This window comes from Schistocerca gregaria, chromosome 1 (assembly GCF_023897955.1).
Source record: "Schistocerca gregaria isolate iqSchGreg1 chromosome 1, iqSchGreg1.2, whole genome shotgun sequence".
NCBI classification, from domain to species: Eukaryota; Metazoa; Arthropoda; class Insecta; order Orthoptera; family Acrididae; genus Schistocerca; species Schistocerca gregaria.
In genome coordinates, this window is record NC_064920.1 from 410,729,328 (window position 1) to 410,751,633 (window position 22,306).

The following is a 22,306-nucleotide window of genomic DNA, read 5'->3' on the forward strand; positions in this document are numbered from 1 at the left end:
CCTCCATCCATCCTTTTAACTGACCTACCAAGCCAGTTACTCATACACTGGCATCTACAATTTAACATGGACTCCAGATCAGGGTGTAACTTGACTTCAGATTAATAAACATTCCTAAGGGTAAAAAAAGTGATATGTTACAGATAAAAACCCTAGGACTCACTGAGGATCAAACTCAAGTCCTTCAGATCCACAACCTGGTACTTTTATCACTGAACCATCAAGCCAATCACAAGTATACTACAGAAAGTATTCTCACATAGGTTTTTAAACACACACACGCACATGAATACATACACACATCTTAAATATAGTAGTGGAAAATGAACAATCTGCACCAATCATCTGACATGACTAAAGGATTTTTATCTCCTCTTATTATTCAAATTGTTTCCATAAATGGTGATAAGATATCAACATACTTACAGAATGATTCTTACACAATGATTACAGTGCCTGTTTTAACTACAATAAAGTTCTCCAACAGTGCATAAAAGCATAAAAGTGATGGTAGAGGTGTTCGATGTTACCTTGGGAAGGGCTATTCCACACTAATTCTACTTGTAACAGCAGTTGGTCAACAGATGTTGCCAGTAATACAGGTTGTGTCAGATGCTACGCCACACTGCCTCAGACATGATCAGTGGTTAAACATGGTAGTCATGCCAGTCAGGGAAGTTGATGAACATCTTGGTGAACACTTGGATAAAACGCTAAGTGTGTGAATTAACAGAATCCTGTTAGGAGAGAAGTTCTTCCTAACATCATAGAAGTGGTCACAGAATGGGCTTTATAACATACTGGATGCATCCTGCATTCTTCAGTGCTTCCTCAACAAATACCTAACATGGTCACTGCAAACTATGGGTTCTTGGATCTATAATTTGCTGCCTGCCACAATCCAATAGCTCTCACCTTAATATTTGATGCTGCACTCAAAATCAGCGGCACCAAGGCAGAATTAGACTCATTACCATGAACAAATTGTGCATCATTCATTTTTCCAGATGTGCCTTGCATATCATTACATGTGGCCAGCACAGTGGTAACTGTGCAGTCACTAACGGCTTTTCATCTGACATGATAAGTCCAGAAATCAATATGTATGTGCCAGTCAGAAAAAGAGCAATAGATCACTAGCACGAACACTGACAAATATTTGGCAGATCATCTCCAACATGTCTGGCAATTCTTCAGGACCATCCAGTTTCCCACTGCTCCACAATATGAGCTCCATGAAATTAAATTAATTATCTGAATTGTGCCTATTAACACCACCCTGGCACATCTACAATATGTATGAATCCAGTACAATTTTCTAAACAAGATAGCAATGTTTCAGTAAGCCAAATACTACTGGCAGTGCTCCAATAAATCAGCCATGCTCAGTTTACAGGACAGTGCTTTGAATAACTGCCAGTCTTGCCCTCTGTTCTAGTCCCACTCTAATACATGATATTATTACATTACATCATTTACAAGTGTTCGTTTTACAAGTTCCAGTATTGCATGTCAGAAATCAAATGCATCATTCAAACACAAATAATAAGGGGATTTCCTGTATGCAGGAGAAATTTAACAGCAAACAGGAATGCAAAAAAGTGCTGACTGTTAGCACCCAGCTGTCAAAACACACAAAGCATAACACACATAAAGACTTTTAGTCTCCAAACATCTTTTGCCTCTCTCTCTCTCTCTCTCTCTCTCTCTCTCTCTCTCTGTGTGTGTGTGTGTGTGTGTGTGTGTGTGTGTGTGTGTGTGTGTGTGTGTGTGTGTGTGTGTGTGTTTTTCACTTATATTAAAGCCCATCAAACTGAAAGTTCTATTTTGAGAAACATGAAAACATCAACTAGATAGAGACTGCTACAGAAAACATTACAATATTAATAAGGAATAATGGAAGAAAACCAACAGATATTAAACAATGAAAAATCCAGGATGGAATGTAACAATACCAGGGAAGGAAAGCTGCTACTCACCATATAGTGGAGATGCTGAGTCACGATAGGCACAACAAAAAGATTCAGTGTGGTTTCAGTTCTCTCAGACTGTAGACGTGTGTGCAAGTTGCGTTTGCGTGTGTGTGTGAATGTGTGTGTGTGTTTTACTGCTGACGAAGTCCTCGATGGCCGAAAGCTATAATTGTGTGAATCTTTTTGTTGTGCCTATTGCGACTTAGCATCTCCATTATATGCAATTTTCCTTCTCTTGTATTGCAACAGATATTTAAGCACAGTTTGACTAGAATTGGTTTTGAAACTGAATCTTTCAAATAAGAGAAGCAGTGTAAAAAATTTTACTGTAGTAATAACCACTTACCTGAGTAGAACATGATAACTTGTTTAGCAATCTAACTGCTCTCCTTGCAGCTCTCAGTCCCCCTTGCAATGATTTGTCAGGTGAAACAGTCAGTTCCTTTGTTAACACATCAGTCAGTGCTTTCACACGAGTTTCTACCTTTCGCCTATAATATAAATGGACAATAAACATTAACACTGACAAGCCTTTATTTATGTACTTAGTTAAGGACATACTATAGGTTTTATGATACTGTTAACAATAAAAATGCATTGATAAGCTCATGTTTGAGGAACAAAAGAGACAGAAAGAAAGAAAAATATGACATAGCTAATATGCCAGTCTCTTAAGTTTAAAAATAATGACAACAATATGAAAAAGATAGGCTAATATAACAATGAAAACAATCAATTTATGACAAAATAAATTAGCTGTATAGATAAAAAAAGGAAGACTGCTACTCACAAAATAATGGAGATGTCGAGTTGCAGACAGGCACAAGAGAAAGACTGCTAAACAAGTGAGCTTTTGACCATGACGTCTTCTTCTACAGTAAAAAACACACACACATATTCCTGCATGCACTACTCACACATACAAAACTGTCTCTGGCCACGGACCAGACAGAGAATGTGGCCATGTGTGTGTGAATTGTGCTTGCGTGAATGTGTGTGTTTCTATGTTAGAAAAAAGCCTTTTGGCTAAAAGCTCACATGTTCAGCAGTTTTTTTGTTGTGCCTGTCTTGACGCAACATCTCCACTATATGGTGAATAGCAATCTATTCTTTTCAAACCTGTAGTTTCTATTGTTTGATTAAGTTTAAAAATAGCTTGGCATGTTTTCCACCACTTGTTATAGGTAGCAGAGGGGGATATTTCTGATATTCCCACAACTTGCTACATAATTACTTCTGCTAATACAGGCATATACACTATTGACTATTAAAATAGCAACAGCTTGAAGATCCTCACATTGACATAAGTATATTAGATGAATGACTATGCAAACTGCACAAAATATGAAAAAGTAATTCCTTCTACATTCTATAGTTATGAAAAATTTATGCATCCGATTCCTCATTCGGGAAATACAGTTTAATATTTTTGTTGTTTGTGAGATCATATTAAGTCTCATATAAGGAGGAGAAATGTCTACCAGCACACATCAGAATTAGACAGTGCCAGGCTCATTATCTATTATAAACATAATTTATCATTTCACAATACCACTAATCATGTTACTCAAGATCCCACAATTATTATTCAGATTTGTAATCAAAGGACATAGGAAGACCATAATTAATGACATGTATTATCCCAGTGGCCCCAAGAGGCTAGCACCCAATAAGTCAGACATACTGTTTGCTCAGGCCAGGCAAGACAAGTGTACATTGAATCGGGAAAGGGGTTTATTTGCAGTAAAAGAGATTAAAGTCAAGTATGTACACATTACACAGAAGAGAAAGTGTTAGAAAGAGTAGCTCAAACTGTATACAAACAATTTTTGTGCCTGTATGGCCCATAAGGGAAAATGGACTAGTCTGATATTTTCAGAAAGCTGCACATCATAACTGGTAAAAGCATAAATTTTAGTCTGCAGTTAAGAAGCGTTCAACAAATACCAATGTAAGGATTAAGTATACAGATGACCCAAAACAATATGACCACTCACTTAACAATGCATTGGCCCATCTTTGGAACGCAACATAGAGGAGATTCTGTATGGAATGGATTCAACAAGTCCTTGGTAGGTTTCCAGAGTAATGTGGTACCAGATGTTTAACACAGATCATGCAATTCTTGTAAATGACAGGTCGGGGGTTTGTGAGTAGAGATATGACACCTGATAGCATCACAATGTGTTCCATAGGGTTCAGATCACACAAATCTGGTGGCCACAATGCCAATATGAGTTCACTATCATGCTCCCCAAACTACTCTGGCATGATACCGGTCTTGTGACAAACAGAGTTATCCTTCGGGAAGATGCCATCACCATCAGGGTAGACACGAAGTGTGAAGAGTTGTAAGGGATCTGCAACAATGTTCATGTAGTTCACAGCCGTCGTAGTATCTTTTATTACTACCCCAGGCTCCATGGAGCCCTGGTGAAAGTCCCCCCCCCCCCCCCCCCCCCCCATAGAATAATATTGGCCCCACTGGCCTTCATCTATGGCACAGTGCACATTTCCAGCATCCATTCACCTAGCTGAGAATGTATCTGAAAGCAACAATTAATCTGGTGTAACAATAAATGTGATTCAGTCCATCAGGTGACACGTCTGCATTGGTCCACAGCCCAATCTTGACGGTCTCATGCCCACTGCAAACATAACTTACGATATCATTGGGTCAACTTGGGAACATGTAGGTGCCATCTGCTGCAGAACCATAAGTTCAACAATGTGCACAAAACAGTGTCTTCCAAAACACATTTGCTGGCACCAATTCTGTACTCTGTTGTCGGATATGTCATAAAATGACGCCAATCTTGGTTTACAGGTTGGGCAAATCTATGACCGCCACATTCTACAAGGTGTGGACGTCCAACATCTTATTGCTTACTTGTGATTTTTCCATCTTTCAACCACTTTCCATAGGTGCTCATGACAGTAACCCACAAATAGCTAACCAGCTCCATCATTTCTGAGATGCTCATTCCCAGGTTCTGGGCCATAAAAATCTCACCCTTTTGTCAAAGTCATTAATGGATTTCCCAACTTTTCCTTACAATTTCATCCATCTAAAATACTGCCAGGTGGCAGTCAGTCTTGCAGGTGCGGTTATCATAATGTTCTAGCTCATCACTGTGTGACATGTCAGAACAACTATTAAAGTTTGATTTATTACAGCTTATAGAAAATGTTAAAGACTGAACACTATATAATTATGCCTAAATGACACTTATGCTTTTCATGCTCTCATACCAACTCAATTAATGTAAAAATGGATCAGTTGTAATGAGCTTTATGTTTCTAAGTTAAAATGAACTGTATGTATTCTCATTAAACACAGACTTTTGTCTCCCCATCCTCATTACAGGTAGACCCCTCAACCTAGGCACTCAGTGGCCTATTCCTCTTGTCCAACCTTCCTTAACCTATCCCTCTTTCCTGTGGAAGGAACTAAAAGTTCTGGATAATTTTTCGTGTGTCTCTTGGGAGGGCCTGGAATTTTGTCCCCTCAAGATAAGTAGCAGGCTACGTAAATAATATTAAGCAGTATGACTGTCAGCAAGAAAAGTCTTGCAATGGTTTAGTTCCATTTTCCAAACACACACAATACACAGCCTTTTGTTGGTAATTACATTAACTGATTGGTGTCACATGTTTCTTAAAAACTGATTAATGCAAGTATTGAGCAGCAATAAAGAAAAATTTAAGTGTGGCCCAGACACAAACTGATTGAGGGGAATTTTAATGAATCTTTGCACCAATAAATAGAGCTGTTCATCACTGATAAATGTATTTAAATGTGGTCATACAAGCAACCCTAGTCAGGCATGCTCCATACAGCCACTTGAGATTTCTTCGGAACAAATATCCACCAGAATTAATGGAAATGTGACAGAAAACAGCCACCATGAAAATGTTAAGAGTGTAGGCTTCTCATATTAATGGGTATGTAATATACTGTATGGAGTTCTATATTAAAAACAAAGATTCCAAGACTTACCAAGCGGGAAAGCGCCGGCAGACAGGCACAATGAACAAAACACACAAACACACACACAGAATTACTAGCTTTCGCAACCGATGGTTGCTTCTTCAGGAAGGAGAGGGAAAGACGAAAGGATGTGGGTTTTAAGGGAGAGGGTAAGGAGTCATTCCAATCCCGGGAGCGGAAAGACTTCCCTTAGGGGGAAAAAAAGGACAGGTGTACACTCGCGTGCGCGGACACACACACACACACACACACACACACACACACACACACACACACACACACACACATATCCATCCGCACATACACAAACACAAGCAGACATATTTAAAGGCAAAGAGTAAGGGCAGAGATGTCAATCGAGGAAGAAGTACAGAGGCAAAGACGTTGTTGAAAGACAGGTGAGGTATGAGCGGCGGCAACTTGAAATTAGCAGAGGTTGAGGCCTGGCGGATATCGAGAAGAGAGGATATACTGAAGGGCGAGTTCCCATACCAACACTTTTTCGACTTTTTCCACACCTTTATCTCTCCCTATATAAATTTCTATTTACTTTCACTTTAACCTCATATTACCCTTTCCACCTTCTAATACCATGTCAACCTCACAACATCCCTACAACGACCCCATTAAATTTTATTTACATTCCCTCCGCAAACATGCCTTCACCCTAGCCAGATTACGCTCCCATATTTTATTTACTCAGGCTTGTCTGACATTTGGCATTACTCCCAAAGGCCTCACACTTAAAGTTCCCATCTCTGGCTGCAATCCTTCTTTCCATCAGTCCTTATACCAGTTCCAAACAGCACAATCCATAGCCCTCACTCGCCTAATCCTATACATCGACTCGGCCAATGAACACACCCGTCAACTCCTATCCCAAATCAAAGTCCTCAATCTTTCCTCTCCCACATCCACACCGGCTGTACATAGCATCCTCCTACAGGCCAACCGCAAATTAGAACAGCATACCACCCTCCACCTCAAAAAACTATCCAATCTCCTGGTTTCCCACCTCCGGAAAGGCAACTCACTCACCCTCCACAACCTTTCCAACAAACCTCAACCTCCTCTCATTGCACACAGACCCAGTCTCTCCCATCTACTCAATCTCCCACTTCCAGCTCCACTCCCCCCAACACCTCAAAATTCTAGTCAACACAATCTGGAACCACAACGACCCAATTCAGTAGTTAACCTTTCCTCCAAACCTCTCTCCCAATCCGAAACCTCTGTCCTATCCAAAGGCCTCACCTTCAGCCCCACTCCCAGGTTCAATCAAACTGCCCTTGTCAAAGATTTACTGTCCTACACTCGTAGTCTCTGCTGGAAATATCACTTTGCCACGAAGAAAAATAATCCTGATCCCACTCCTAATGATCCAACTCCCCAAGACACTATCCAAATTGAACCCTGCCTGCAACAGTTCCGTCCTCCATCACAGCGGGACCCACCTCCTCTTCCTCAAAATCACCCTCTCCAAACCTTCCAGGAATTTCTCACTTCCAGCCTTGCCTCTCAATCTTTCTTGAAAAACCTCAATCCTACTCCCAACATCACCACAGCCGAAGCCCAGGCTATCCGTGATCTGAAAGCTGACCGATCCATCATCATTCTTCCAGCTGACAAAGGTTCCACGACCGTGGTACTTGATCGTCGGGAGTATGTGGCTGAGGGACTGCGTCAGCTTTCAGACAACTCTACATACAAAGTTTGCCAAGGTAATCCGATTCCTGTTGTCCAGGCGGAGCTTCAAAGAATCCTCAGAACCTTAGGCCCTCTACAAAACCTTTCACCTGACTCCATCAAACTCCTGACCCCACCGACACCTCGCACTCCTACCTTCTACCTACTTCCTAAAATTCACAAACCCAAACATCCTGGCCGCCCCATTGTAGCTGGTTACCAAGCCCCCACAGAACGTATCTCTTCCTACGTGGATCAACACCTTCAACCCATAACATGCAGTCTCCCATCCTTCATCAAAGACACCAATCACTTTCTCGAACACCTGGAATCCGTACCCAGTCTATTACCCCCGGAAACCATCCTTGTAACCATTGATGCCACTTCCCTATACACAAATATCCCGCACATCCAGGGCCTCGCTGCAATGGAGCACTTCCTTTCACGCCGAACACCTGCCACCCTACCTAAAACCTCTTTCCTCGTCACCTTAGCCAGCTTCATCCTGACCCACAACTTCTTCACTTTTGAAGGCCAGACATACCAACAACTAAAGGGAACAGCCATGGGTACCAGGATGGCCCCCTCGTATGCCAACCTATTTATGGGTCGCTTAGAGGAAGCCTTCTTGGTTACCCAAGCCTGCCAACCCAAAGTTTGGTACAGATTTATTGATGACATTTTCATGATCTGGACTCACAGTGAAGAACAACTCCAGAATTTCCTCTCCAACCTCAACTCCTTTGGTTCCATCAGATTCACCTGGTCCTGCTCCAAATCCCATGCCATATGATTGTGGTTCGATGAACCCTCTGCCAAGCACTTAAATGTGAATTGCAGAGTAGTCATGTAGATGTAGATGTAGATGTAGATGTAGATGTAGACTTTCCTAGACGTTGACCTCCATCTGTCCAATGGCCAGCTTCACACATCCGTCCACATCAAACCCACCAACAAGCAACAGTACCTCCATTATGAAAGCTGCCACCCATTCCATATCAAACGGTCCCTTCCCTACAGCCTAGGCCTTCGTGGCAAACGAATCTGCTCTAGTCCTGAATCCCTGGACCATTACACCAACAACCTGAAAACAGCTTTCGCATCCCACAACTACCCTCCCGACCTGGTACAGAAGCAGATAACCAGAGCCACTTCCACATCCCCTCAAACCCAGAACCTCACACAGAAGAACCCCAAAAGTGCCCCACTTGTGACAGAATACTTCCCGGGACTGGATCAGACCTTGAATGTGGCTCTCCAGCAGGGATACGACTTCCTAAAATCCTGCCCCGAAATGAGATCCATCCTTCATGAAATCCTCCCCACTCCACCAAGAGTGTCTTTCCGCGTCCACCTAACCTTCGTAACCTCTTGGTTCATCCCTATGAAATCCCCAAACCACCTTCCCTACCCTCTGGCTCCTACCCTTGCAACCGCCCCCGGTGTAAAACTTGTCCTATGCACCCTCCCACCACCACCTACTCCAGTCCTGTAACCCGGAAGGTGTACACGATCAAAGGGAGAGCCACGTGTGAAAGCACCCACGTGATTTACCAACTGACCTGCCTGCACTGTGATGCTTTCTATGTGGGAATGACCAGCAATGAACTGTCCATTCGCATGAATGGACACAGGCAGACAGTGTTTGTTGGTAATGAGGATCACCCTGTGGCTAAACATGCCTTGGTGCACGGCCAGCACATCTTGGCACAGTGTTACAACGTCCGAGTTATCTGGATACTTCCCACCAACACCAACCTATCCGAACTCCGGAGATGGGAACTCGCCCTTCAGCATATCCTCTCTGCTCGATATCCGCCAGGCCTCAACCTCCGCTAATTTCAAGTTGCCGCCGCTCATACCTCACCTGTCTTTCAACAACTTCTTTGCCTCTGTACTTCCGCCTCGACTGACATCTCTGCCCTTACTCCTTGCCTTTAAATATGTCTGCTTGTGTTTGTGTATGTGCGGATGGATATGTGTGTGTGTGTGTGTGTGTGTGTGTGTGTGTGTGTGTGTGTGTGTGTGCGCGTGTGTGTGCGCGTGTGTGTGCGCGTGTGTGTGTGTGCGCGCGCGCGCAAGTGTACACCTGTCCTTTTTTTCCCCTAAGGGAAGTCTTTCCGCTCCCGGGATTGGAATGACTCCTTACCCTCTCCCTTAAAACCCACATCCTTTCGTCTTTCCCTCTCCTTCCTGAAGAAGCAACCATCGGTTGCGAAAGCTAGTAATTCTGTGTGTGTGTTTGTGTGTTTTGTTCATTGTGCCTGTCTGCCGGCACTTTCCCGCTTGGTAAGTCTTGGAATCTTTGTTTTTAATATATTTTTCCCATATGGAAGTTTCTTTCTATTTTATTTACACTGTATGGAGTTCTGCATTCATAGTATAACTGTGGTCCCTGACTAGTAAAACACATGTTAATGAGAGACGAGACCTCAAACTCAGTCAAGCATATCAAAATCATTAAAAGCTACTTTTCTTTCCAAAGCTGGAGGTTGCTGTTACTTTCCATAAGAAGATATAACCTCAAAATACACAACAAGTGACCTCTGAATGATGCTACACAACCAACAAAATTGGCTGCTAGACAATCCCTATGATTTAGCACAACACATCACTTGGGTACGTAACATCTACAACAGTTCTTTTAAAGACCAAGGACCTAGATATTTCAGACCAAATACTATAATTTTACAGATTAAAATAGAGAGTGTAAGCACATCTAAATGCAAAGGTTTATCAACCCTCCACTTGCAAAATAATGTTGATGTGATTGCTATCGCTATCCAAGAAACACTTGCAAATAATGAAGATTAACTAATGACAGAGAGAGAGAGAGAGAGAGAGAGAGAGAGAAAAGCTTTCTTAATCTCAAAAGGAACCTCTAACAATATCCACAAAGTAGCTACAAAAACTGGAGATTTACATATTGTAAATATCTACAAACTTCCGCAGTTCTATGGCCTTCACACACACACTTCTATTTTCACATATGATTTCAACAGCCATCATGAGCAATGGAAGTATGCCTCCAATGGAGAAGCTTTAATTTCATGGGAAGAACACATTCCCCACCTATTTTTTGATGCCGAGAACCAATTCACATTTAGATCAGCTTCTTGGAGGCAAAGTGCAATTTTGATCTATGTTTTGTATCTTCAAATGATAATCTCCAGCCACTAGCAATCACAGAAAGAGTTCTGCCTGACTTTCTAAACAATCAGCATCATTTAGTAGTGATGGAAGCGGGCCTGCAGATCTCGCTGACAGAGTCCAAATCCCGCCCACTCTGGAACTATCAGAAAGCAAACTGGTCCGACTTCTTTAACAACCTTCATAAGATCTTAGGATGGATTCATCCCTTGCACAATAACTATGGAAGATTTTTCGGTGCATTACTATGCACAGCAGGAGCACATTTCTGGATGGTTGGTGAGAAACTGTGTGGGGACGTCCTCTCAACTGGAAAACAAGAAATAGCAGACAAAATGTTGCATAGTCTTGATGCCACATGCTGCCAGAAATGGCTGGACACCATAGAAAAACGTGACTTCAATCAAGCAGAAATCTGGAAGGAACAAATCAAATAACACAACACAACAACAACCACCTCATAAAACTGAACACAGCTGGCTCCACACAGTACCCCAACATTTACAACAGGCATGGGCAACCTCTGGTGGCCTGTGGACCTGATTCACTTACTTCAGATTGCAGGCTACCTTGTCAGAATGGGACAGGAAAACTCCTAGTGCTTGAAGTCAAAATATGACTTCCATGAAGTTAATGTTGAAGGGGTAACACACTGAAATGAATATCACCCCTTCCCTGGCATTCCATGTTAACAAATTATGCCTAAAAATGTGTTTCTTTGAGATTACATTCATTTTGTATTCACTCAGAATTTCTTCCATGGGCTAGATTGAATCCAATTACGGGGTGAACATGGCCCACAGGCCACCTGTTATCCATCCATGATCAAAATCATCTATTTCCCAACCTCACACTATACAAGTGAAGTGAAAATGAAGAACGATGATGGTGGAATTTCACATCACAGCCCATATTCTCTCCCATTCACTCTCAATGACATTTCAACAACTTCAAAGGACATTAAATAAGCTGAAGCCCCATGTTTCAGTGGTATACATCCAGAATTCATTCTGCAGTGTTGCAAATATGTTGAAACATGGTTAGCCTAATTTTTCTCCAACACTGTGCAAACAGGGTCCAGTCCATGACTTATGAAACAAACAAATATCACTGGTATCTCAAAACCAGGTAAACCTAACATCAGACCTCAAAGTTATTGGCCTATTTCCCTTCTGATTTACAAATTACTTGAGAGACTCCTATATAAGAGAATATGTATGAGATACTTGGAAAAATTCCTGCTGAACAGACTGGATTCTGACCAAACAAGAGGTGTGTGGATCATGTACTTTCAGTGACAACTTACGTAGATGCTGGATTCCAAAAACATCTAAGATCTCTGCTTTATTCATTGATCTGCCTGCAGCTAATGATACTGAGTGGAGGCAGGGTGCTCTCTATCAGCTGTTCCATGCAACACCCTGCACAACAGCACAACTTCTTAACAACATATTGACTGACAGGCCATTTCAGGTAATCATATGCAATATCACTAGAGAGCAGAAGATTCTCAACAATGACCTACCTCATGGCTCAATCCCAGCTCTGCCACTATTTAACTAGTATATTGCCAATAAGCAAGCCACTCGGTCTGGGAATTTTGGTTATGCTGATGACTGAGTAATAACAAATATATTAACAAAAGAACTAAGTGTAATGGAACAATATTTTGATAAATGGGCACTTCAAGCGAACCATGACAAAACTGAATGTAGCTTTCAACTGAATAATATCCCAGCCAACAGAAAACGACATATTATTCCAGGGTACTCGCCTGGCCAATAACAAATATCCACAGTACCTTGGAGTTATACTTGACAGAATGCTGCCATTTGAACAGCATTTAACAGACTGTAGCTAAGCCGAAGTCAAGAAATATGTAGTACAACATGGAGTTCTGCAGCTTTGTGCTTATGATCATCTGCCCTGGACCTTGTTGACTCAGTAGCAGAATACTGCAGCCCTGCTAAATGAAACAATGTGGATTGTGCCCAATCAAGTCCACTCCAGTATTCTTCCTGCCTACCCTGAGCTGAATTCCATCACTTAACCTGAGGAGAAGGAATATCCTTTCCAGGGAATATAAAAAAAAAAATCCTCAACAACCAGCAGCTGCCAATTCTTGAGGACATACTTGCTACCCGAAACAACAGACTGCTCTGGCACTCCCACTTATACATCTTTCTAGTATGATGAGAAGAGCATGTGAATTCATGTGCTGAGAGTAGTGGGGGAACCTTGTTATAGCACTTCCCCATCGCACACCTCATCCACTTAACTGGTGGATCGAAGGTGAATCTCCACTAAGCTTGGCCAAAATAATGTTATAATACTTCACCATAGCTCCATAGCTGTCTTCAAGTCAACAACAAACCATGGGAGCTTAATCTGCCCCAGATGGCACCGAGTACATTCAACAGGATCTGGACTAATCATGGGAGACATGATGACCTACTGCACAGGTGGAGAAAGACCACCACTATGAATTTTGTCTGTGGTTTCCCGAGACAGATTGTCAGAAATATTGTTGAAGAGTGTCCCCAAAATTCATACCCTGGAAACCCTTCAGACTCCTTGGACACTACAGCAAATGTGATGAATTATATAAATAATATGTCTTTAACTTTGTAAAATATGTACATATTTTATTTGTGTATCTGATATAATGTGTAACTGCCATATGATTAATAATAATAATAATAATAATAATAATGTCTGAAGTTAAGCTGGAGAATCATAGAGAGAGAGAGAGAGAGAGAGAGAGAGAGAGAGAGAGAGAGAGAGAGAGAGAGAGAGTTTCCTTCAGTTCTGAAACTTTCAATGTATCTCCAAAGTTATAAACACTAACACAGTTTTTAAATACAACAAACATGCAAACACTGAAGATATGGATCCCATTAAAAAGATAAAGCTCTCTCACTTTGCAGCTGAGGTGTGTGATGGGGAATTGCTATAACAAGGTTCCCTCACCAATCTCAGCACACAAATTCACGTGCTCTTCTCATCTTACTACAAAGATAGGTATTAGGCAAGATGTAAAAAGATATGAGAATTCAACTGCTTCTTACAACAGAATACTTTTCAGCTACAAACAGAAGTGTGCACTGCTATTAAGGCCATGTGATAAGAATTGCACTATAAATCAATAATGTTTTTAGTATTTTGTTTATTTTATATTTTGATTTTGTTACTAATGTTTATCAAAACACCCTTGTGAATTCCACTCAAGGTATTAGTATTTGCAATACAGTAACAACAGCCTCTGAAGTCACAAGGCATAGGGACAAGTTTAAAACATAAAATACTGAAACTAATTCACGTAGGACAACTGAGTGTTAATATTCCCATCTTCTTGTAGATTTGCTACAAACTGCAGTATTATGGATTTTCATAAGTAGCTACATTTCCTTCCAATATGATTATATACTGAGTCATTAGCTGTGTCATTTTAGGAATGATTTTAATAATAAAGACTGCACTTTCAATGTTTTGAGACACTTTAACAAGTAGTGTGTGTGTTTCTATCACAAGAACAGGAGCAACATCCTTTCATAACTCTGCTGTGCTGGATCACTAATGGAAAATCTATTTTGTGTAAGACCCTTGAACATAATTCAATGATCAGGCAATGTATTATATTACTTCTAAATGAAGTAATTCAAGCTCAAAGTGACAAACACAAAGAACAGTTCATTAAAATTATTTGGAGTCTGTGAGCACACTGACAATGCCATCACAGACCAAGAAAATTTTTATTGATTGTGACAATAGCCACAGAAGCCTACACTTACACAAAGAACAATTGTATGAAGGAAACTGTGTTGTGTATATAGATATTTAAAGCAACCAAAAACACACTGTAAATTAGAGTTCGGTGTTCAGAGTTTATTCCACATTTACCTTCTACATGCAAGACATCACAATAAAAACAATTTGTTTTAATGCAGCCTTATTATTTATGTAACACGTATACTACATATATATACAAATTCAACCAAGAACAAGTATGTGTTTACCGGATATCAATAATTACTGCATCACTGCCTCTACCAGAATTTTTGTCCAGAAAATCTCGAGCTCGTTCAAGCAAATTGTAAGCATCTTCAAAATGGCGCTGGGCAATGCATACATCAAGGTCTTCAGGTACTTCTAAAAGCCAGTCTGGTAGTTCTAGCTCAGGAATACTGTCTTCTGAATCCTCAAATGCTGGGAAATAAGAATGCATTATTACAGTATAATTAAAGGTCATAGTAATTTGTTTGAGCTATACGTTATAAAATGCTGCGACTAAAACTAACAAATTATACATGTAACAGAAATACGTAAAAGATTAAAGAATTAGAGAAAACAAGAAAGTAAGTATTTTTTGATTGCATACACTTCCTACAATGTATGTATATCGAAGCTGCTTTGGTTATAGTTTGGTGTTGGGGGCCAACACAAACATATCAAAATCACTGTAACAGCTATTCCAGTGATCAAACTCTCTCCACACAAAATCATACAATTTTTTGGAAATAGAGAGCTGGTGCATTTAATTAATCTAGAAGAGCTTCATTGCTGCCTCGGACTTTCACATTGTCATAAACCACTCACTTGAGCTCAACATGTGATTTTTATATATTTTGTATGACAGATTATAGTAGTGTTTGTTGTTAACTCTTTCAGCAGTTTACAAAAATGAATTATGAATAATAGCAGCAGAGGACTAACAACCATGCTTACCTTTAATTTTTTAATATGACTGGACTTTCTGGCATCTAACTACCCTCCAGACAAATGATGATTATGGTCTAATTCAGTTTTTGCAGATCACTGCTTTGTGCAACACCAGTAGGTTTTGTTATGAAAAATTTGGAGAAATACACACTCCAAGAGTACGTATGTGATGATGATCACTGCCTTCAAGGGGAACTCATGTGTCTTCTTCATTGCTCACTGTTCAGTTGCAAGATCAAGAATCTGATATAATGTAATCTCCATCAAACTTATACAGAGCCACATTAGCCTACCCAGAACTTACTGAAGCACCACTACTGTGTGGGTTGTTAATTTACTGTCATCACTACAATGTGTTGCACAGTTTCCACCTGCTTCTGCTATACTGTAGTCAGGTTTGAATGTTAATGAATTTAAGTCCATGTTATGTCCTCATCATCAAACAGCCAAGCAATTTTCTTTCACACAAAGTGGAATATATATACTTAGCAACATCTTCCAATACACTAGGCGCCACCTGCTCATATCTGGGAACACCCAGGTTAGATCCTCTCAATAATGCCACACTGAGCAGTACATCAATAGTGAGTACATAAAATGAAAAAGACAATCCAGAAGAGAAATTTATTTTCCATTTCTAGTCACACAAAAAATTGTTTCTAGCATTTTGAGACCTCATCTGAAACAAACAAAGCAATGCAGCACTTACGGTTAGTTGATGAGTCAATAGATTCCGATCGTACTGGTTTCACTGGAGATGAGGCACTACCTGTATTTGCAGATTCCCTTTTCTGCTGCTCCTGAGCAAGGCGGGCCTTTTTAGCTTGGTCAAATTTTTCCAGCCATTCTTCCTGAAAGCGGGTATCAATTAATTCTTCCTTAATGATGACAAGTCGGAAAAGGTTATTTTCAATGTGTTCACTAACAAAGTTACAAATTCACACATATGAACAGATATTGGTTATGATACATAAGGCCATAATATTTTGCTCTGTAACAGGAAAAATGGCTTCCAGTTCCAATATTTCTGAAATATTTAGCATTTTCAAATACTAGCCATGTGCAGTAAATATCACCCTTTAATTTTAATTCTTTTTGAAAAATCTGTATAATAATGACACTACATATTACATAGCAACACATTCACATTGGATGAATGATAGTACTATACTTTCAACCACGGAACCCCCAAATGGGACCAAAAATTTTGCATGTAGCTTTTACAGCACCAACGATCTGATGAAGATTTTAACAAGGTGTGCGAAATTATATTTTGACATTCATTTTATCTTATATTGGGTGTCCCTCCTAAGAGTCATCAGGCACATTTTCTCTGATGTTTCGGCAGATATGTGAAATTTTGTTTTCATTTTCTAGACTAACTTGGGGCACCTCTACCAGATGGGCACATAAAATTTTGCTGTTTAAAATTTTTTTTTTTTTTTTTTTTTTTTTTTTTTTTTTTTTTTTTTTTTTTAGCTGGAAACAAGCCAAAAGTTTCAATCAACACTGGGTGTTGCCTGAAAGATGTGATGAGTAGTATTTGTTTAGGTTGACTCCAGCTACAGATCACAAAAGTGAAATTGCAAATATATGCAGAATCAACCAAGTGCCTGATGACTCCTAGGAGGACACACTGTATATGTGTAACTCCTGCTATCAACAAAAAATTATACTGGAAAATAGTGTCTGACTGAAACCGGTTATACAATTAAAAATAATTTTTACAGCAGCTTCATGTGTCCAAAATATCATTTCTATGTTTGATAAGTAGTCTCAAATTTCCATTCTCCAGATACAAAATGACTTCTAGGCAGTATTGTTTTTACTGAAGAAGAAGTAATTACAAATCTCATAACTCATTTTTTACACTACAGTTACATATTTAGTAATAATTCAGATGGTGGTAGTAATTTCCATTCTAATGTTTACTAGAGAGGCTACAAAAGGTGGAAATAACACAAACTGCAACAAAATCTTTTTTGTAGTTCTGGACACATGTGTGTTCAATGCCCATATTGTGGACCATAAAGTGACAGTTGAAAATGTTCTCAGACTTTCAAGTAAATGCTGCATAACAATTATTATAATTAGTACAGCTCCAAGAATGTGTAACATTATGGCAACACACATTATTCTATATCCTTAATGCATACAAACAATTGATTGGGTTCATTTTCCAATGTATATCCCAGTAAATGAAAAGAATAAGAATCCAACAAAATGTCGTTAAGTGTGCCACAGTACAAGATGATTATTCCAAACTGGCTGGCAATGTAAAAAGACACAGTGTCCTACATTTACCAAAATGTTTTGAAACCAACCACACCAACACATCATTGTGAACCTACATAAATATAAGTGTAGAGTTTCTAAAATATGCATGATAACTTTCAATGCTATATACCCAATTCTGAACGTTTATGATTTTTTAAATGCATGTCTGCCCTTGTGACGACAGACCTCCCATGTAAATTTGAGTTTTAGAGTGTGCGCACCACATTTAAACTTGACACGCGAGGGTTTACCAATTTACAGGTAGTAAAAGCAGCATTATGACAGTTTTGTACCCTTCAAATTAAATTTTGTCTACACATAACCAGTTTTTGCAGCATAAACACTAACAATATTTAAGACCTTCAATTGTGTAGATTTGTGACACACAGAAACATACAGGCAGAAGTTTTATTACACTATCAATATGGCAGTGGCAATCATTCAACTCACCACTACTACCCCAAAGAGTCCAGCAAAGAAAATTTCCCTCATATACAACATATGGACAATTGTCAAGAATTTCAAACCCAACTGTGATGTGCTTGTGCACCTCCTAAAAAATGCTGTGCACTCAGTGATAAAATGAGCAACAGATGACAGATACTTCAAGCACAACTTGAAATAAATTTCTGGTAGATGCTTGGAGCTGAGAGCATGATGTGAAACCTCATATACAGCCGAGTTGTTGTTTCCATTTTTTGCACAATATTTTGTTGATTGAGCTAGTTATCTTCTTCAACTGCTGTGAGTTGTGCTGTCATGTGTACTTGCTGCCTGGACTCCAACCAGATGGTGAACTATTGTTGGTCCCATGCTGCTATTTACTGCTGAGTTCGAGTACTAACACTCACTACACCCTTTGACCCTCTCTCGGTTTTCAGAGCCCTTGCTAAGATTCCCTGAAAAACACATTCTCTTGGCCTTTCCTATCTCTGGTGGATGTTATGGCAGATAATTTTAATAAACTGAGAACCCAATTTGCCATCATATCCACCAGACCTGGGAAATGTTAACAGAATGTGTATTTCAGGGAATATCATATGCACTGTAAAAAACAAAAGAGTGCCCACTATACCCTTTGACCCTCTCTCGTTTTTCAGAGCCCTTGCTAAGATTCCCTGAAACACACATTGTCTTGGCCTTTTCTATCTCTGGTGGATGTGATGCCAGATAATTTTAATAACCTGAGACCCCGATTTGCCATCACATCCACCAGACCTGGGAAATGTTAACAGAATGCGCATTTTAGCGAATATCATATGCACTGTAAAAAACAAAAGAGTATCAAAACGCATAGTGAGTGCTGGTGGTCAAACTCAATTATAAATAGCAGAGTGGGACAAACAACAGTTAACAGTCTGATGAATAAACATAAGGATAACCCTCGCAGCGCCTGAAGAAGAAGACTGAGTTGGTCATCAAAATATTGAGCAAAAATGGATATGACAATGGGAATGCATACCTGGAAGAACACCATCAATCACTTCAAAGTATATACCTTGCCAAGATGGAAAGGGGGGAGGGGGGAGTTGAGGTCATTGGTCTCCTGCTACAGGCTGAAAAAAAGTTAAAATACTGCATTTTATAGAAGGCTTGGTGATCGAAACTATCATAATGTAAGGCAATATGTTTCTATGTACAGACACAAGTAGGTTCACCAACAAGGATTCATTTACACTGAGGGCAATGATAACAGTTACACCAAATTGTACATTTTCTAGAACAAATTACAAAATGTAAACTGCTCTCAAAACCAGTTTGAATGAGATCCCCCAGTGTGGGTGGAAACTCTCTCAGTGCACCTAAGTGATGTGTAACTAAACTGAATGTTTAGACTTTTTCAATGCAAGTACCAATGTAGAATGATTAAAGCAACCATAGCTGCAATGTTGAGTTATTAAAACAGCCATATTTTGAACTTAATTCAGATCTCTGGAGGTGTCAGGATGAATTAACTGTAAAAGACGAGTAAAGCCAAATCCATTCTAAAATAATTAAACCAGGCCTGCAATTTGGTCAGACAACTCCAATGTATACAATCATTAGATCAATAAATAAAGTTCCTGTAACAAAATAATGATAAATACACGCTTTCCTTGATAATCTGTAACACACACAATGTAATCCTCCCACTAAACCTTTTTTTTGTTCAACAACACTGGTCTACTAAATATATATGTTTTGGTCCTGTTCAATTTTCTCAGCATGACATTTTGTTACCCATTAAATTTGTAACATATCAATTGAAACCTTGCAGTTGCAAAATGCTACCTGGTCCCATTTGTCTCTAACAGCCATAAGATTTCCATATAAATTAGTCAGGTGCACCCACCAAGGTCCACCAACTTTTAACCACTTCTAACAAGGTGATTAAACAACCTTAGGTGATAGCCACCAGCAAAACTACTCATGTTACCAAAAAACTCACATGCAGACACTTTTCACAGTGACTTATATGAAACTTTCAATGACAATGAAAAATCATTAAAAGGAAATGCACAATACTGGTGTTAGTTCTGAAGTTGCATTAAAATCAACGTGATGGAAACTGAGTACTTCTTCCACCCCGCCTAAATTATTTAGATTTGGTCACAAACAGAAATACTACTAAACCCGCACTTTCATTCCAAGGCATGCTTATGTTCCACCAGTCATGTGATATGTACCCATCGTTAATCTCTTTTGCTGCTTCAACTCTAAGCTTCTATCACACTTTCCTCTATTGTCCTACTCCTCAGTTGTTCAGTCCAACTAGTGGGTAAATCCCATGCTTTTGGTCCTACAGACTTAGAATTCCTTTTCCTCATTGACATATCTCATTATCTGCTACTTTTCTTTTATTGTCTTTGTGATTCTGTTGTCTAACAAAGAGATAGAGGGGCTGGCCAGTACTTACCTAAGCTCAGTACAGCCAATAAATACACAAAAAACAACCAAAAATTTACGTTCCTAGCTTTCGGAATAAATGTTCCTTCATCAGGGAGGAGAGAGGGGAAAGAAAGAGAAGAAGGGAAAGTGGATTTAGTTACTCGCAACCCAGGTTATGAAGCAACAGGGAAAGGAAAACAGGGAGGGTAGCAAGGATGGAGGCATGGCTGTCAGAGGGCTGACAGCCATGCCTCCATCCTTGCTACCCTCCCTGTCAGAGGGCTGACAGCTGACAGCCATGCCTCCATCCTTGATACCCTCCCTGTTTCCCTTTCCCTGTTGCTTCATAACCTGGGTTGTGAGTAACTAAATCCACTTTCCCTTCTTCTCTTTCTTTCCCCTCTCTCCTCCCTGACGAAGGAACTTTTATTCCGAAAGCTAGGAACGTAAATTTTCGGTTGTTTTTTGTGTATCTATTGGCTGAGGTAAGCACTGGCCAGTCCCTCTATCTCTTTGTTAGTATTTGTTTCATATCTTTATATGAGATTTTCCATTAATTAGTTTGATTCTGTTGTCTCTGTGATGACCACACCAACCAAACTGACCTGCATTGTTTATTGAATGGTTATATTCATTCATTCCACTGATGTTAAAAATTAAAAAAAAAAAAAATGTGGATTCTGTCTAATACCCAAATGCATGTATCAATACTAATATTATTACACAAAATATCCACAGCAATTATGGACCTCACCTCCAAGTAATGATAAGAAATATTTCTTACCTTACTCTGATTGCTTGAACACTGGAAGACTCGAGTATCTGGAAATGCCAAAAGCTTCCAAGCCATTTTCACATTACCCATGTCACGAACATTTACTACAGCAAGACTGCCAAGTTCATAAATGGCTTGAAATTTGTAGCGTACAGGACCTCGTCTGGGGGAAAAAGAGATCCAAGTTCAGAAGCTTTGCTACAATATTAAACTTCTTGTTTATCTGCATCAGAAACAAAAACCTAGAACCGACTGAAAAATCAACCCAAAATCTTTATATGTGAAAAGGCCTGAAAAGTGACTGCATGATAAAAGTTTAGTAGTTTGTATAGAAATTTGTTACTGCAGAACTAAAAATTTCTAACTAGTAGGATATGAAGCAAACTAATGAAATATGTCATGAATGCCAATGGGGAAGTGAGTACCATAAATTTCTTGCATCTCTCTAGCTCTAAGTATTATTTCAGTAATCTTCAAGAATTCTTCCAATTTTTTAATGTCAAATCAATGGCTGATTTAGCATTCAAGTGATACCATCTATAACTTTTTTTAAATAGATTCCTGTAAATATTTGTAAATTTATGTGTATGACAATATGTATAAGAAAAAGGTCAGAAACATGGCAATAACAGGTCAGTGAGTCTGTGATAAATTGTGAAGAGTACTTGAATTCCTTTCTTAAGATGATGATGAACAAAAAAGCACAAAATTTAATTAAAGCACTAAACAGATTTTACACTTAGGGGAGCTTTGTACTAAATATTGTCAGTACAAGATTCAAGTGAAGTGAAATGGGTAGTCAGGACATGTAACAATCTGGCCAACGAGAACTGTAAAACTTAAGAAACAAAAAATAGAAAATGTCAC

At 39.5% G+C, this 22,306-nt stretch overlaps 1 protein-coding gene across 1 annotated transcript in view; it reads right to left on the reverse strand.

The window, feature by feature from the left end:
• LOC126349734 (exocyst complex component 8) overlaps positions 1–22,306 on the reverse strand; it is a 120,396-nt gene that overhangs the window by 61,051 nt on the left and 37,039 nt on the right. Inside the window, exons 5-8 of the mRNA XM_050002455.1 lie at positions 21,449–21,602; positions 16,229–16,370; positions 14,817–15,006; positions 2,320–2,464 (exon numbers count right to left, since the gene is read on the reverse strand). Coding sequence (XP_049858412.1) covers positions 2,320–2,464; positions 14,817–15,006; positions 16,229–16,370; positions 21,449–21,602 — 631 coding nt within the window. The remainder of the gene's footprint in view (positions 1–2,319; positions 2,465–14,816; positions 15,007–16,228; positions 16,371–21,448; positions 21,603–22,306) is intronic.